At 49.8% G+C, this 13,973-nt stretch overlaps 4 protein-coding genes across 4 annotated transcripts; 3 read left to right on the forward strand and 1 right to left on the reverse strand.

The window, feature by feature from the left end:
* Nucleotides 1–706: 706 nt before the first annotated feature.
* T310_5392 (mRNA binding post-transcriptional regulator (Csx1)) lies at nucleotides 707–2,163 on the forward strand (the record flags this gene model as incomplete). The annotated part of the gene is made up of 5 exons (XM_013471737.1): nucleotides 707–816; nucleotides 981–1,085; nucleotides 1,136–1,282; nucleotides 1,343–2,078; nucleotides 2,161–2,163. The coding sequence occupies 5 exons, from the start codon at nucleotides 707–709 to the stop codon at nucleotides 2,161–2,163; spliced, it is 1,101 nt and encodes a 366-aa protein (XP_013327191.1).
* A 1,851-nt stretch (nucleotides 2,164–4,014) lies between these two features.
* Nucleotides 4,015–5,723, forward strand: T310_5393 (uncharacterized protein; the record flags this gene model as incomplete). Its single annotated transcript, XM_013471738.1, has 4 exons — nucleotides 4,015–4,210; nucleotides 4,260–4,271; nucleotides 4,331–4,534; nucleotides 4,588–5,723. The coding sequence occupies 4 exons, from the start codon at nucleotides 4,015–4,017 to the stop codon at nucleotides 5,721–5,723; spliced, it is 1,548 nt and encodes a 515-aa protein (XP_013327192.1).
* Nucleotides 5,724–6,605: 882 nt separating this feature from the next.
* On the forward strand, nucleotides 6,606–9,606 carry T310_5394 (uncharacterized protein; the record flags this gene model as incomplete). The annotated part of the gene is made up of 6 exons (XM_013471739.1): nucleotides 6,606–6,695; nucleotides 6,755–7,889; nucleotides 7,936–8,508; nucleotides 8,643–8,954; nucleotides 9,337–9,413; nucleotides 9,493–9,606. 6 exons carry the CDS (start codon nucleotides 6,606–6,608, stop codon nucleotides 9,604–9,606), a joined length of 2,301 nt encoding a protein of 766 aa, XP_013327193.1.
* A 1,384-nt stretch (nucleotides 9,607–10,990) lies between these two features.
* Nucleotides 10,991–13,719, reverse strand: T310_5395 (cAMP-dependent protein kinase pathway protein (Som1); the record flags this gene model as incomplete). The annotated part of the gene is made up of 5 exons (XM_013471740.1): nucleotides 10,991–11,161; nucleotides 11,222–11,554; nucleotides 11,617–12,931; nucleotides 13,028–13,179; nucleotides 13,243–13,719. 5 exons carry the CDS (start codon nucleotides 13,717–13,719, stop codon nucleotides 10,991–10,993), a joined length of 2,448 nt encoding a protein of 815 aa, XP_013327194.1.
* Between the last annotated feature and the right edge of the window lie 254 nt (nucleotides 13,720–13,973).

Consider the following 13,973-nt stretch of genomic DNA (forward strand, 5'->3'; position numbering starts at 1 on the left):
ACCCTCTGTGAACATGGTCTGCCTTCCGCTTCCGCTTCATCATCTGCTGGTCACTGCGGACGCCGAACAGCGTGTTATCTCCATCATTCCCCACCTCTCCAATACCTGACCTTCCATTCTCTTGCCATCTCCCAAGCCGCCTTGCTCCAATCGTTGCAATAGCAGCTCCATCTTCACTCCTTGGGTGGAAACTTGAATTTTTTTTATCAGATCTCCGAAACAGATTCACTAACAGAACCGCTCTGGTGTCATTACAGGAAGTAAGATACTTTCTGCGCGTCCTTCCCGGGCTTATTACGAACTCTGTGCCACGTCTGCAAGCTTGTCTTTCCTTCACGACTCCTACGAAGTTCCAAGTCGTAACGGCCGTCTTCACGGATTACAAAAAGTTTTTATTTGGCTTTCCGTCCCCTTTACTGCGCGTATTCGGTGTCCAAGGTACGTTGACCTCGATTTGAGTGGTACTAGCTGCGAAGGTTTTGGCTTCCTCCTCGCATATACCGGTTCTCAGCGCTGACTCGGCTTGGTTCTCCAAATAGGTTCTTCTTTCCCGGTCACTCATCGTTAACTTCGTGCCTTTTTCGAACCGGCTGTCCTGAATATCGAAGCAAATATGTCTTTCCAAAATTTCGATTCTTTCCAGAACCAGCACCCGCCGGCCGATGCAACCGCCGCGACTGGGGCTCCGGGAACTGCCGACACCACCATGACCGGACAGGCTGATCCTTCCCCCGCTCCTTTCCAGGGCCCTAACCCGGGCGAACCCTCGGCCGCCCCGGTTCCTCAGCAAGCCCAGGAGGGCAAGACCACGCTCTGGTACGTTCAAAATTCCCTGGATAAAAGATGTGGCAGTGCGACGTTGGAGGCTATCATTTTGTTTTTTCTCCTGCGCCTTCATCTCACCCATGTCGTGCCGCATTGTTGTCCCCCTCTGCGACATTCCGATGCGAGCATGTACTGACACGATGGATCTGCATCAGGATGGGTGAACTTGAGCCGTGGATCGACGAGAACTTCATCCGCAATCTCTGGTTCCAGATGGGTGAACAAGTCAATGTCAAAATGATCCGTGACAAGTTCTCTGGGTAAGCCAACTGTATCCTTTGCGTATCAGATGAAGGTCTAATGTGTGTAGGAGGAATAATGCCGGCTACTGCTTCGTTGATTTCTCCTCTCCGGCCGCGGCAGCCAAAGCCCTGAGTCTCAATGGTACCCCGATGCCCAACACTACTCGTACCTTCAAATTGAACTGGGCTACTGGCGGCGGCCTGTCCGACAGAGGGTAAGTTTTCAGATCACTGGTTCTCGATCTCCAATTGCTAATGTCCATTACTTCTGCTAGCCGTGAGGACCGTGGTCCTGAGTACTCGATCTTCGTCGGCGATCTGGGTCCGGAGGTCAACGAATACGTTCTGGTTTCTCTATTCCAGAGCCGCTTCCCGTCTTGCAAGTCCGCCAAGATCATGACCGACCCGGTCACTGGCATGTCGCGTGGATACGGTTTCGTGCGCTTTTCGGATGAGAACGATCAGCAGCGGGCTTTGACCGAAATGCAAGGAGTCTATTGCGGTAACCGTCCTATGCGTATCTCAACCGCGACTCCGAAGAACAAGAACCACGGTGTCGGACACGGTGCGATGGGTATGCCCGGCCCAGCGGGCATGTATCCTCCCGCCATGGGCGGTCCCCCAATGGGCTACTATGGCGCTCCCCAGCCCATGAACCAGTTCACCGATCCCAACAACACTACTGTCTTCGTCGGTGGCCTGTCCGGCTATGTGACCGAGGATGAGCTCCGTTCGTTCTTCCAGGGCTTTGGTGAGATCACCTATGTCAAGATCCCGCCTGGCAAGGGTTGCGGCTTCGTTCAGTTCGTGCAGCGCCATGCTGCTGAGATGGCTATCAACCAGATGCAGGGATACCCGATTGGGAACTCGCGCGTTCGTCTGAGCTGGGGTCGCTCGCAGAACAACTCCGGTCCTGCTGGGACCCCATACCGTCCGGCGCCTCCCCCACCAATGTATCCCAACATGGGAATGCCTCCGGCACATCAGTATGGTGGCTTTGCGCCAATGAAGGTTTGTCCTCCTTAACTCTGCCTGTTTCCCATCTTCCAACTCTCCAACGGGGCGGCGCATTTTAGCTAACCCTTGCTTGTAGTAAGAGATGAATCGTTTCCCTTGATAGCACCAGCAGGAGTTTTTGCGTCGCTTCAAACGATGGGTCTGGTTTGACAAATTCCCTTGCTTTTCTTCGCTTCGGTTAAGGCTGTTCTATAGCTCTTGATGAGCTTCTCCTCCGGTGCTAGGCATTCCTTTTCCATCTGAGCGTTTTCCTTGCTTCAAGATACGGACCCATCTTCTTCCTTGTGAGCGCTTTTTCAGCTCAACTTCTTGTGCTCGCTAGTCTATCCTTCCTGTGTGTAACGGTGATCTCGATGTCATTTTCCTTTTTTTTCTTTTCTCATTTGTGCCCCTTACATTACAAGCTGGGTCGGCATGCTGCAAAAAGTTCGTTTATGAGACCTCTGTTTTCATGAATCAGTTCAGTCGAACGTGTTCTTCCGAGGTTGTTTCATCATGCTTTTTGCTAGACTGACGGCTGTACAACACTTTGCACCCTTGATCTCCTTTTTATTTTTCTTTTCTCCTTTTTCAACTGCTTCCCGTTCCCAAAGACACCCCATTCGCTCGTTTAAGTTTCTTTTCCTTCGTCGAATTCATTTCTATATCCATTTCATCCGGCTTCGATCTCATTGCGTGAATTATTATCTCTCGTCATTTTGCATGATTTAAATGCCATGGGACACCCAAGGGATCTGCTTGCTGAGGCTTTGTTCTTGTAGCTACTAGGGATGATAGATTGCCTTCATTGTGAGCACCCTTTGGAGTTACGGTTCAAGGCAGCTCTGCATGCGACAGCTTTTCTAATTCAAAATTTGGGCCGGCTTTTTTTTCCTCCCCTGTACCCATCACGACCAGAATGCAAATTGCTCTTTTTTTTTTCGCGTACTGCCTGTTCGTAACTTTCCTCTTCAGCTAACGATTCCAAGTCCATGTACGTCTCTATCGACAGTTGATAGGTCATTTATGAAGCAGATGATTCCCCTCTTGCGGTGCACTATTGTTTTTATGTCTTTTGGGCAGTGCTTTGTGGGTCACTGGATTTGGAGACGTGCAATAATCATTGTGCTCTGCCCTGGGAATCTATACAGGATAGTTAGCCATGGACGCTTGCTATGATCCTGATTGTACGGATAGGTATTTCGCCTTTAGGTCATTAAATTTGTCTGCAATGTGAGAATCCAAGAGCGCTAATCTGTGTCCTCTTAAGGCCCAGGTTTAGATTACCAAATTTGGTAGATGTCAGCTTTGCCCATAGTTTCCTTTCAAGAAAGCCCGCCCAGTGCAGAACTAAAAATGTGTCCCTGGTTCCTGCCTTTTAAGATGAACGCGTTGACTTTGCACATCCAGAGCGGCAGGAGCGTCTGCTGCGCGGGACCGACAGTATCGATATTTCTTCAATAACCTCCTCGCATCTTTATCCTCTGTCTTCCCCTTGTGCATCGTTCTCAGTTTGACGAGATCGGTTCCATTCTAGCACTCCTCTCTACCTTTCCGAGTTGAGATTATACGTCGTAGTCTCCTGTCGTCGTTGAGCAGAGTCGTTCACGTTCGATATGAGATACGAAAACTGGGACGTCCTTCTCTTTCCAGAGGGGTCAAAGGTCCCTATACAGGAGTTCCGAACTCAATGTTTTGTGACAAGGGATCGAGGTTAGCCAACTCATTATAGGTGTCTTTTGATGTTTCTATTGATACGTATGCTAATGCGAAAACCAAAGAGTCACCGTATCTCCTCACTTCCGCATTCATCGATCCGTCGCCTTATTATCCAACCCCTAGATCCGTGGGCCAGCTGCCAGTTCTGACAGCTTTCATCCCAAGCCTGCCGCAGAACAGTGCTTTCAGGGTATCCATTCACAGCTGGGAAAAGCCTCGCCCGTCCCGCACAATGGAGAGCTTAATGCAACCCGATGACTCGGTCTTGTACGAAGTGAGGATTTTCGTGGATGGTCTCTGTGTGGCGTATGTATTCACCATCGGCGTTTTGTCCAAGGTTGTGTTAACAAACGCATACACAGAGGCAGCATTTTCAGTCAGAGGACTGCTTGGCCCCATGTTATCGGCAAGTTGTTCTCTCAAAGTCTGTATGCTATTATCCTGCTGACTCCTTCGCGTTTGAATTTTGGTCAATAGATCTCAGCTCTCGTAAGTATTCACCTCTTCTTGACTTCCTTCACGACAATTCTGATGGACATATTCTCCAGAGGTCGATAAGAACGGCAATCAGGACAGCCTTCGCTTTCCCCCTTTCCACCAAGAGATATTGCAACAAAGCCATTGGGATGCCGGGGAGCTGCACGGCCGCATTAGGGTGACCATTTCTGAAGGGTTTTCACGCCCTCATCGCTCGCCCCCCTTCGAAAGGTTCAAGGACATTATTGCATTCTCCTTTCAGCATGCTCCGCTTCGTAGGTCACTTTCTGTTGCGTTTGAATAGATGATTCAGCTGAGCAGTGCACAGACATATTGGAGTACTCCAACATAGCTTGGCCCAACGCCGGCATGTGGTGTCAAATCCCTTGTAACTTTTTCAAGTATCACTCCGGAACTGGTTACAGCGGCTATAGCGATCCAAAGGAAGCGGATGACGCACATGCCCATTCGCCAACTCGACACGAGACTCGAAAGCCTGGAACTGGGAGTAGCCAGACTAGCAGTCAGCCGATACCTTCTACGTGGCCATATAGGATCTTTCCAACTCCATTGCCACATTGGTCGAGTGGACCGAGAGATCCAAGATTTGCTCCCCAAGATCCCCCCTTGCCAGATCCATTTACAGAGCCGTTTATGGGAGGGCATGGTCCATCTCGCCGGGCGAGGTCAACTTTGGAAGATGTCCCGATGCCGGACTATGTCGGCTCAAGTTCCACGAGTAGCCGTGCTATCTCGAACATGACTGGGATCAGCTACGAGCACAATAAGCAGCCCAGCATCACTGCTCCTGCTGATGACGAACAATACAACGAACTGATTGAGGCGATGAGCCCTACGAAACCGCTTTCTACTGGAACCTTCGCACCAACGAACACACCTTCATACGTCCCAACAACAGTGACTCGACCGTCGGCAGCCGCGAAGGCTCGAACCGAATCGTACTCTCAGAGCGGATGTCGACCGACAGGGCCCAAGGAAATCTCGCAGCCTGGAACTAGGGACGTGTCCGGCTCCAGTGCGAAATCCGGTCCAGCAGTGGAACACATTGTTGAAACCAATGCAACTCGCAGAGTCCTTGTCAGTCCGAGCGGGAACATCAAAGGTAAAAAGGAGACAAAAGGCATTTGCAGCAACAAGGAAAATGAACCAGATGGGACCGGTGAGAATTCCGGCAGAGAGATGAGCAAGATAGTCAATAACCAGCCGAGAGTCGTCGTCCGGACTAGCGAAAGTGCTGTGCATGTCTCCAGTGAGATAAAAAGGAAGAGGCCGAGCGGAAGATCCCTAGAGGGTTCTCAGACAAACGATGACATTGCCAGTTCGTCTCCTACGAAGAAGATGTCTCGAGTCGATAGACGAGAGAGCACTCAGCAGGAGAGCATTGACGAGTACGTCGATACCCATCCACAAGCCGGAACCGATGGGACTGGCGAGATCGAATAGAGAGCAACACGCAATGCCTGAGGTTCTCTCAAGAACAAACCATCCCCCAGAGCGAATCTTGACGTTCGAACGTTTCTTACGTTGCAGCTTCATCTCACATCCTTTTTCATTCTTACTATACTCCTCTGCTCAGTGAAGTGCTTTTGTCGTATGTTTGTCAATGTCATATAATTCCTATTACTCCCGTCACGCTCAAGACAGAGAGGAGGAGGGGAGCAAAAAGAATGTGCGAAAAGAAGAGATGGACCGTACTGTCGAGGACCACGACCATACACACCATATTACCATCACTACTCATAAGCGACCGCCCTCTTTGAACGACTTAGTTTGTAGATTGTCTGGCTGATACGAAAGGTTCCAATAAAATGTCACAAAATCAATACTTGTGAAAATGAAGACATTGCAGGAACGACATAGAATAACCTAGGATGCTCTTGATGGCCTGCGATGGAGGGAGGAGTTTCTGAGCTTTTAATTAATTACTGTACTACGATTACGAGTCGCCATTAGCTATATATCATAACTAGTGCTGGAATCAGATACCTTCCTCGACCTAGAGAATAAATGAAGGATGCCGGTGGATGGTGAGGAGTACTGTGACTTTGGGGTTTCAGTCACGAACAGATTACCCCATGGAGTAGAAAGAAGCCGACCAACACGATAGGTACCGGTTGATATTGCCCTTGCCAAAACAAGCACCTTCCAAATCTGCAAATTCGACGGGAAGTTCCTTGGAGAGTTTTGTTCCCAGTTCTCTGTCTTCGGCCATATTTATCGGTTAATGAAATCAAGTCGGGATTATCCGTTACCCACACGCTCAACAAGACTGGCTGGACTCGGACCTGATATATATTGTGAATTGGCAAGTTCACTTGATATGACATGGAGGATTCCTCCTCTTCACTGGTCGAGGACTCTGTGACATCCTCCTACGTGTCCACTCACCTTCAACGCGAGAGTCTGGTCACTGATGTGAGGGACGCCTTCGTTGTCTGACACTCTGACTCATTAGCAAACAACTGACGCGTCAGTCACTCAAGGATCTCTCATACTCATTGACTGCTGTCCATCAATCCTCCGAGATATCTTCCTCTCCTACACCATCCTTCGCTCTCTCGCCGTTTGCCTTCTCATCTTTCTTTATCTCACAGAGCAGTGTTCTGCCACAAGTCCTACCATTTCCTGACTTTAACACACCTGATCTTCAGGAAACGCTCTCGAAAATGAGCGACTTTCCTGGAGGTCCCCAGCACCCTGTGTTTGGCAGAGCTTCGTTTTCTCTCTCGCAACCAAACCCACCGCAAGAGTCCAATACAGGACCCCGACCCTCACTGGCCATGGAGGTATCTGGCACTGGGAGAAGCATGGAAATGAGCTCCGATGCCCATATGTCGGACGCCGCAGCTCATTCTAGCTCATTTGCTTCTCCTGGATTTGGGGTGCATAGGTCTGTCGGGCGTCCACCTGCACTACCGCAGCCTCCAGGTAGTGCAGAGCAGTCGCTCCATGTGCCCTCTGCTCTTGGGTTCTCACAGCGGGCAAATAACTCTGGATTTGCCCCTGTTTCTGAATCAAATGGTCATCCAGGGATCGGTGCTCAAGCGATGAGCATTCCTATGAGACGAGCAGAGTCTGGCAGCCTGGCGTCTATCGCTGGGCGTGAACGAGAGTTTGGCCGTTATATAAAAGAGGAAGAAGAACAAATGTCGAGGGACGTGCCCTCTCAGTTTATTCCCAGGCCGCCGTCCAATATGGCTTTGGCTACTCGGGGCAGTGAGACATTTGCTCGTAGACCCTTCGAGAGTTGGCCAAATGCGGGCGAACAGATCAGAAGATCATGTACACGCCTCGGCGCACTTGATCCACTCCATTTGACACGTCATAAAGTTCTCTTTTACTTTGGTGTTTTAACCACTCAGCAACACCTTCGCCCACAGTTCAATTTCATCAGAGATGACAGCAGCGGCAGGTGGGGCGTCAAGCTCACCCTGTACGGCCAGACTCTGTCGAAACCGAACCTGTATGGGAGCAAGAGTAGCGTCAAAGTGGAGGTGTGCCGTGAGGCTCTAGGGTGCTTAAAGCAGGACTATGCACAGTGGACTGTGCCAGATGAGCCTAGCGAATATCTCACGGCACCGGAGTGGAATTGGGTTGAATTGCTTGAGGGTAACAGTGAACTCTTTCATTTTGCAACTCTTGTGATACACATTAGCTGACAAGGAAAAAAAAGAGCACTGCAAGCAGGGTTTAATTCCTCTCCCCAACTACACGAGGTATATCCACGAGAACGGATATCGCTACGAGGTGGATCTGCCGGGGATCTCGGCCTTTGGATTCAGAAAGTTTTACAGGACGGAGAAGGATGCAGTTGAAGCTGCTGCCCATAGGGGCTTATATCTGCTCCTTATTGAAGACCTAAATGATGCTAACACTTTTCCAGGACCTTCAACGTTAAATCAGAATGTGCTGACATTTGTCCCTGGGACAGTTCCGAGCCAGCCAACATGTGGAAACCAATCTGGTATCATGAATGATTTCCCAATACTCCATCAAACCCAATCGAAAACGTCGAGAGTGCGCAAAAGCCGGTCCAGGAAGAAGAAGAAGAAGAAGAATGCCAATGGCCCTCCAGCTCCCCCGGCAAATTTGATTCCCCTGCAGAGGTCTCGGATAACGCCAATCGAAGATCGAGACCAGTCACAGCAACAGAGCAGATGGAGCGTGTCACCAAGGCGTCTGAAGCATGAAATCAGAATGGAGAATACGTATAGCGAACAACTTAAGAGTAAAGTTTACCCTTCCTCGTTCCCCTATGACCCCAGCTAGGGTCCTGGAAATGACTTTGTCTACTGTCGTATTCTGACCAACTTGCCACCTCTTGTGGCCTCTGAGCAGAAATCTGCAAGATTCTTCAATTAGGGCATCCAAACATCGAGATCATCAGAGCCGATGGGAGCGTCAACAAACAGTATTGTGTCAAGGCCTCTTTTCCTCACGATCCATTTCTGGCTCGGGCTAGCGCCGACGGCAAATTCGAAGATGTCAACAGTGATGTGAATGCAGCGAAGGAAGCCTGTTGCCGAAAAGTGGTAGAATACCTGGTCCAGTTGGTTGAAGAAGATACCACGCTCGAAAGAGAGGCTCGTGAAGAACGTGCGAGAATTCAGAATTGGCACGAAGCAGCTATGGCAAGTTTTGTTCACCAGACTCTCAGCGAGTCTCAATCAGCCAGTGCGCAATAGTTGATCAATTACAACGCGGAAAGGAAGGATCAACTGGTGAGCATCCCAACCGGCTAGTTCATCCTTGTTCAGGACTGGAACGAATTGTCTCGTCGTTTACTGATAAATCTTCAGTCTAGCAATGTTCAAATTTTGCCAAGACAATAGGGGAGAATTGATTAAGAGACGGAGATATCGGTGAATAGGACCTAGATCACCGAGTTCGTCCTGAGGTCCTTTCTCTCAAGTCGTCACTTCTGCCACACGGTACACAAGGAATTATATTTTATTTACATTCCGCCAAAAAAAAAAAGAGGAAAATGAAAAAAGGGAAAAAAAAGTCTGATCCATTATTCTCTTTATCATGACTCTTGTACTATACAATCAGATAGGTTTTAGTCATTCCCAACTTTCCAAAAAAGGAAGCTCCACTCTGTCTTGTGATGTTGCAGGTATTAATACGTTCCTAGTAAGTTCATTAAAATGACCAAGTCTAAAAAAAAAGTCGTACTCTCCCAATCGACAAAGGAGTATGTAAATTTGCACAGCCTTACTACGTTACGTTTACCATTCAAGTGCAACTTAGAATAATAAATAAACAAGCTTTTCCTACTTCCCAAGACCCTTTCTTCCCTTTAGCGCATCACGCTAGGCCTCACTAAGATCTTGGAACGTGTACAGCAAGCAAGCAGTCAGTCAATCAGTCTGAGACTACAAAAAAAATAGAAAAAAAAACAGAAAGAGGGAAAGGACTTCTACGACGGGGTATAATCCAGACTATCGATAGTAGAAGAGAAAGTAGTAGGTAAATAATGGTTATCAGCTAGAAGAAGCTTGAAAAAAAAAGACCAATTGAGGAGACTGGTATTTGGGAGGAGGGTTGTTTTTGCTTTTTTTTAAGAGACACCGCGTTTGAATAGGTGGCTTGACAAAGATGTGTAGGATGTGTAGGATGTGTAGGATGTGTAGGATGTGTAGGTAGGTAGGTATCGAGGAACCAACAATCTGTAGATAAAAAACGACACAGACACGCACGCATAAAGAAGAAGAAAAAAAATGGTATATCACTGAAAGCACACAGGAAAACGGGGGGGGGGGGAACAAAAATAATAATAGAGTCATTGAAGGTAGACCTAACGTGAAAAGGGAAGAAAAGAGAACCAGGCGAGCCAGATGACACATGACACACACATTCGCCAATGTAAACACGTAAAACAGAATAAATGACCAGACAGACGCTCCCGAGAAAAATCTTTGTCCCTATTTCTTTTCAAATCAACCCACACCGTATCACCTTTCCCCACCAGGAGACCAATACCAAAAGGAAATCCCTATTAGAATAGAAAACCGAGCAACTCCGATTGTGACTGCCAAGAAGAGCACTCAAGATAGGGAGGAAAAAGGAAAAAGAGAGAGAAGGGAGTAACCGAAAAAGATGGTAAATCCGCATGTTGGAAACTTGGAGCGGAGAAAAGTGAGACCTTTCTATCCTACTCGTTTTCATGCAACCTCAAGAAATCGCGTCCAGTTCGCCGCTTCGCCCATGAGAGCCACGAATAGGTGCTTCATTGCGGCTAAGCAGTTGGGGAAAAGACAGAGATCATCAGATCATCCGCTTCAAACAGCAAATACGTCATATACATATAGTGGCTGACAGCGAGAAGAGGACCCGAAGAAAATCTTAACACAGGCAGCTACCAAATTTCAAGGTCAGAAAACATGACAGCAGAAAGTACAAGATGGACATCCAAGTTCGCGAAACAGGGTATATCACTTTCGAGAGTATCCTGCCGCTACTTGCTAGAGTGTGAGATGCAAAGAAGATTGATACAAAACGCCGGTCTCAGAGAGCACATCCGATAAGCCTGGCAAAAGAGAAGAAAAAAATTCCAAAATATTATAAAAAAAAAGGAAGCCCGGAAAAAGATTGAAACGGCGAGAAGAAAGAAAAGGGAAATAAAGTGACAGGTCTGCGAAAATACGACAAGAGATGTACAAATTTGGGTATAAAGGATAGAACTGAGATTATATCGATTAAGCCTCCGCTCACAACCCATCTCCAGCACCGGTTTCGACACTATCAGTTGGGTATGAAATATTCGGGTCAAATCCAAATCCCGCGGTATCAGCGTCGGTATTGAGGAATGTGTCGAAGTCGAAATTCTCCAGAATATCTGGATTCTCCAGAGCGCTAAAATCGAGATTGAAAGTTGAAGCCTAGGAACTTGGTTAGCGAACCTCCTCAACGAGAAGAGACGAGTCCATCATGGGACATACATCTGGGATATTGAGGTCATTAAATGATTGCTGGTTCGGATCTGGCTGCTGTTGCTGCTGTTGTGGCTGCTGCTGCTGTTGTTGCTGCTGCTGTTGCTGCTGTTGCTGTTGCTGTTGCTGCTGCTGCTGAACCATGGGCTGCTGAGGAGCCGGAGCCGACGTCGGCTGTTGCTGGGTCGAAGTCGTTGCGCTCGTTCCCGTCTTGTTGAAGGAGTTGGGGTGCTGAGGAGTAATCGGGGTCGAAGGCGTCGGTGTAGGGGGGGGTTCCGCTTCGGAGGACGGGGTCGCGGCGGTGTTCGCATTCGGAGCAGTGGTTGCCTTCTTTGAAGGCCGCTAGGATCGTGCTCAATAAAGATGACGGGATTACAGGGAACAAGCTGGGGGAGATACTGTACCTTCCGGTTATCTTTGGCATCTTTCTTTCCTTTCGGAGCCGGCTTGTTCGCTTGCTGAGGTGTCGGCGGCGCCGCACCGGATTGAGGCGAGGCGGGCTTATTGGCACCCCCAGCGGGCGGAGCCTGAGGAGGTGGCATCGCGTTCCTTTCCTGGGGCGTCCCAGTCGGCTGAGGCTGGTTTGCGGGCGACTGCTGGGGCACCATCGGCTGTCCCTGCTGGCCTTGTTGCTGCTGCGGCTGCCAGTTACCGCTGGGCACCCGGTTGCCTGCTCCAGCCTGCTGCTGTGGTCGGCCCATGGCATCCACAGACTGGCCCATCTGAGGACCACTGAAACCCGGATTGGAGCTTGGGGGTCGCATATTAGGACCAACCATGCCATCCGGTTTCATGAAGAAAGGAGCGCCCATCTCCGGCGGCATCTGACCACCATTATTAAAATTCATGGATGCCGGGGAGCCGCGGCCCTGCATGCCTTCACCGGCGCTTGGGGAGCCTGGCAGACCAGTTTGGGGCATTTTCGGAGTTCCCCTCTTCATCTGGTCGCTTGGGTTCGGAGACGTTCCCGCCCTGCTGCCCTGGGGCGAGGTGCCTGGAGGCAACCCCTGCTGCCCTGGCATTGGGGGCTGGCCGTCAGCACGCGCCATGCTATCCTGCTCTTGCCGAGCCATCATCAAACGTCGCTTATTCTGCTGCTCGAGCAGCATGAGCTGCATTTGATAATCCTGGAGAGCATGGTTGCCGTTCTGACCGCCAGGTGTCTGCATTCCACCAGGCCGTCCGACCTGACCCATCTGGCCGTTGGCGCCATAGTACTCCCCCCCACCCATAGGCAGGAGACCCTGACCGTCCGGCATGGGTGGCATCAGGTCATTTTGGTTTGGCACGACACCGGGATTCATCAAACCGTTCGGCATGCCCTGGTTATTCATTGCTGAGCGCGAGTGATGAAGAGCCAAGTTCTGAGCATATACCTGGATGGATTTCTGCTGCGCAGCCGGTCCTGACTGCTGAAAAGCCTGAAACTGTGCGGGATTCATTCCTCTCGGGTTGATCCCATTCTGCATTAACAACGCCTGGGGGTTCGGCTGTCCTGGCATACCCTGACCTTGTCCACGGCCATTGGGTGCCATCTGCTGTCCGTTCATATGTGATCCTTCAAGGCGAGGTCGTTTCGAAGGAGACGGAGCATTTTCTGCAGATGATGGAGACTGCGGACGATGTCCATTCATGTCCATATCTGAATGTTCTCGTTGCATCTGATGCATCATCTGGACCTGCTGGTTTTTCTGAATTTGAGCCATTTGCTGGGGTGTTCTACACACAATCCGTTAGCACAAACTCTCATCGGATCGAAGAAAGGATGAGAGGTTAACCAAAAAAAAAAGAAAGGGGGGGGGGGAAGGAACGTACAAGCCTGCGGTGTTGTTTTGTAAAACAGTCTTTTGGAGACTTGGTGGAATCGCGCCATTGCGACGCATGTTAAGCTGAGCCACTTGGCCGGGCATCATCGCCGGTTGACGCAAGAATTGGTTCTGCTGTTGTTCTCTTAAGCGCAGCATTTGCTACGAGAGTAACAATTGAATTAGTGGATCGTCAAATAATGAGGGACCGTGGACGAGACCAACCTGAGTGTGCTGAACATATTGCCTAGCTTCATTAGTGAGGCCTTTTTTCCGTTGCGCCCAGAAAATATCCCAGAAGAGACTGAACCAGTCAAAAAGGAAGGACTGCTGGCTATCATTGGGGACATTGGGACGAGGAAGATCGTCGGGGATTTTCATTTTATCACCGTCCTTGCTGTCCGTCATGGTGGCATCGGATTCAACTCCATTCACGTCGCCGTCGCGGCGGTTACCGGGACTTGTTTTCGCGTTTGGGTCCGTGTTCAACTTTATGGACTCATCTTGCAGGAGTGCTCTCGCGCAGTCATGGTGGCCTCGCTTGAGGAAGTAGTCATAGATACACGTGTTGAGCTGGGTGATTAAGGCCTCCTGGGACTGAGGCTCATTGCGGGGAGCCGCCGAACCGTTGTTGATCATGGGCACTCCGCCCACGGGGCCACCTGGCCCAGGATTCATCCCGGCGACGTTCATCTGGTTCATGGCTGAGCAGCCAAATGGGCCACTTCCACCTCAGAATTCTCTGCGCAAGGGGCAGCCACGTCTTCCAGCAGGAAACAGTGTAGGCGGACCGTAGTACGGCGGTATTGTAGGATTCTTTCAGGCGCGCGACAGAGGGGTGATCAACAATCTCCACCCGGATGTCGCGACAGACCTAGCCCAACCAAAACGAGAGATATAGGGACGCCCACCAACTGAAGAAGACCTCTGGGATGTGGGAGAGATGCTCGAGCCGG

The sequence above is a fragment of the Rasamsonia emersonii genome (assembly GCF_000968595.1).
Source record: "Rasamsonia emersonii CBS 393.64 chromosome Unknown ctg1118621760274, whole genome shotgun sequence".
NCBI lineage: Eukaryota > Fungi > Ascomycota > Eurotiomycetes > Eurotiales > Trichocomaceae > Rasamsonia > Rasamsonia emersonii.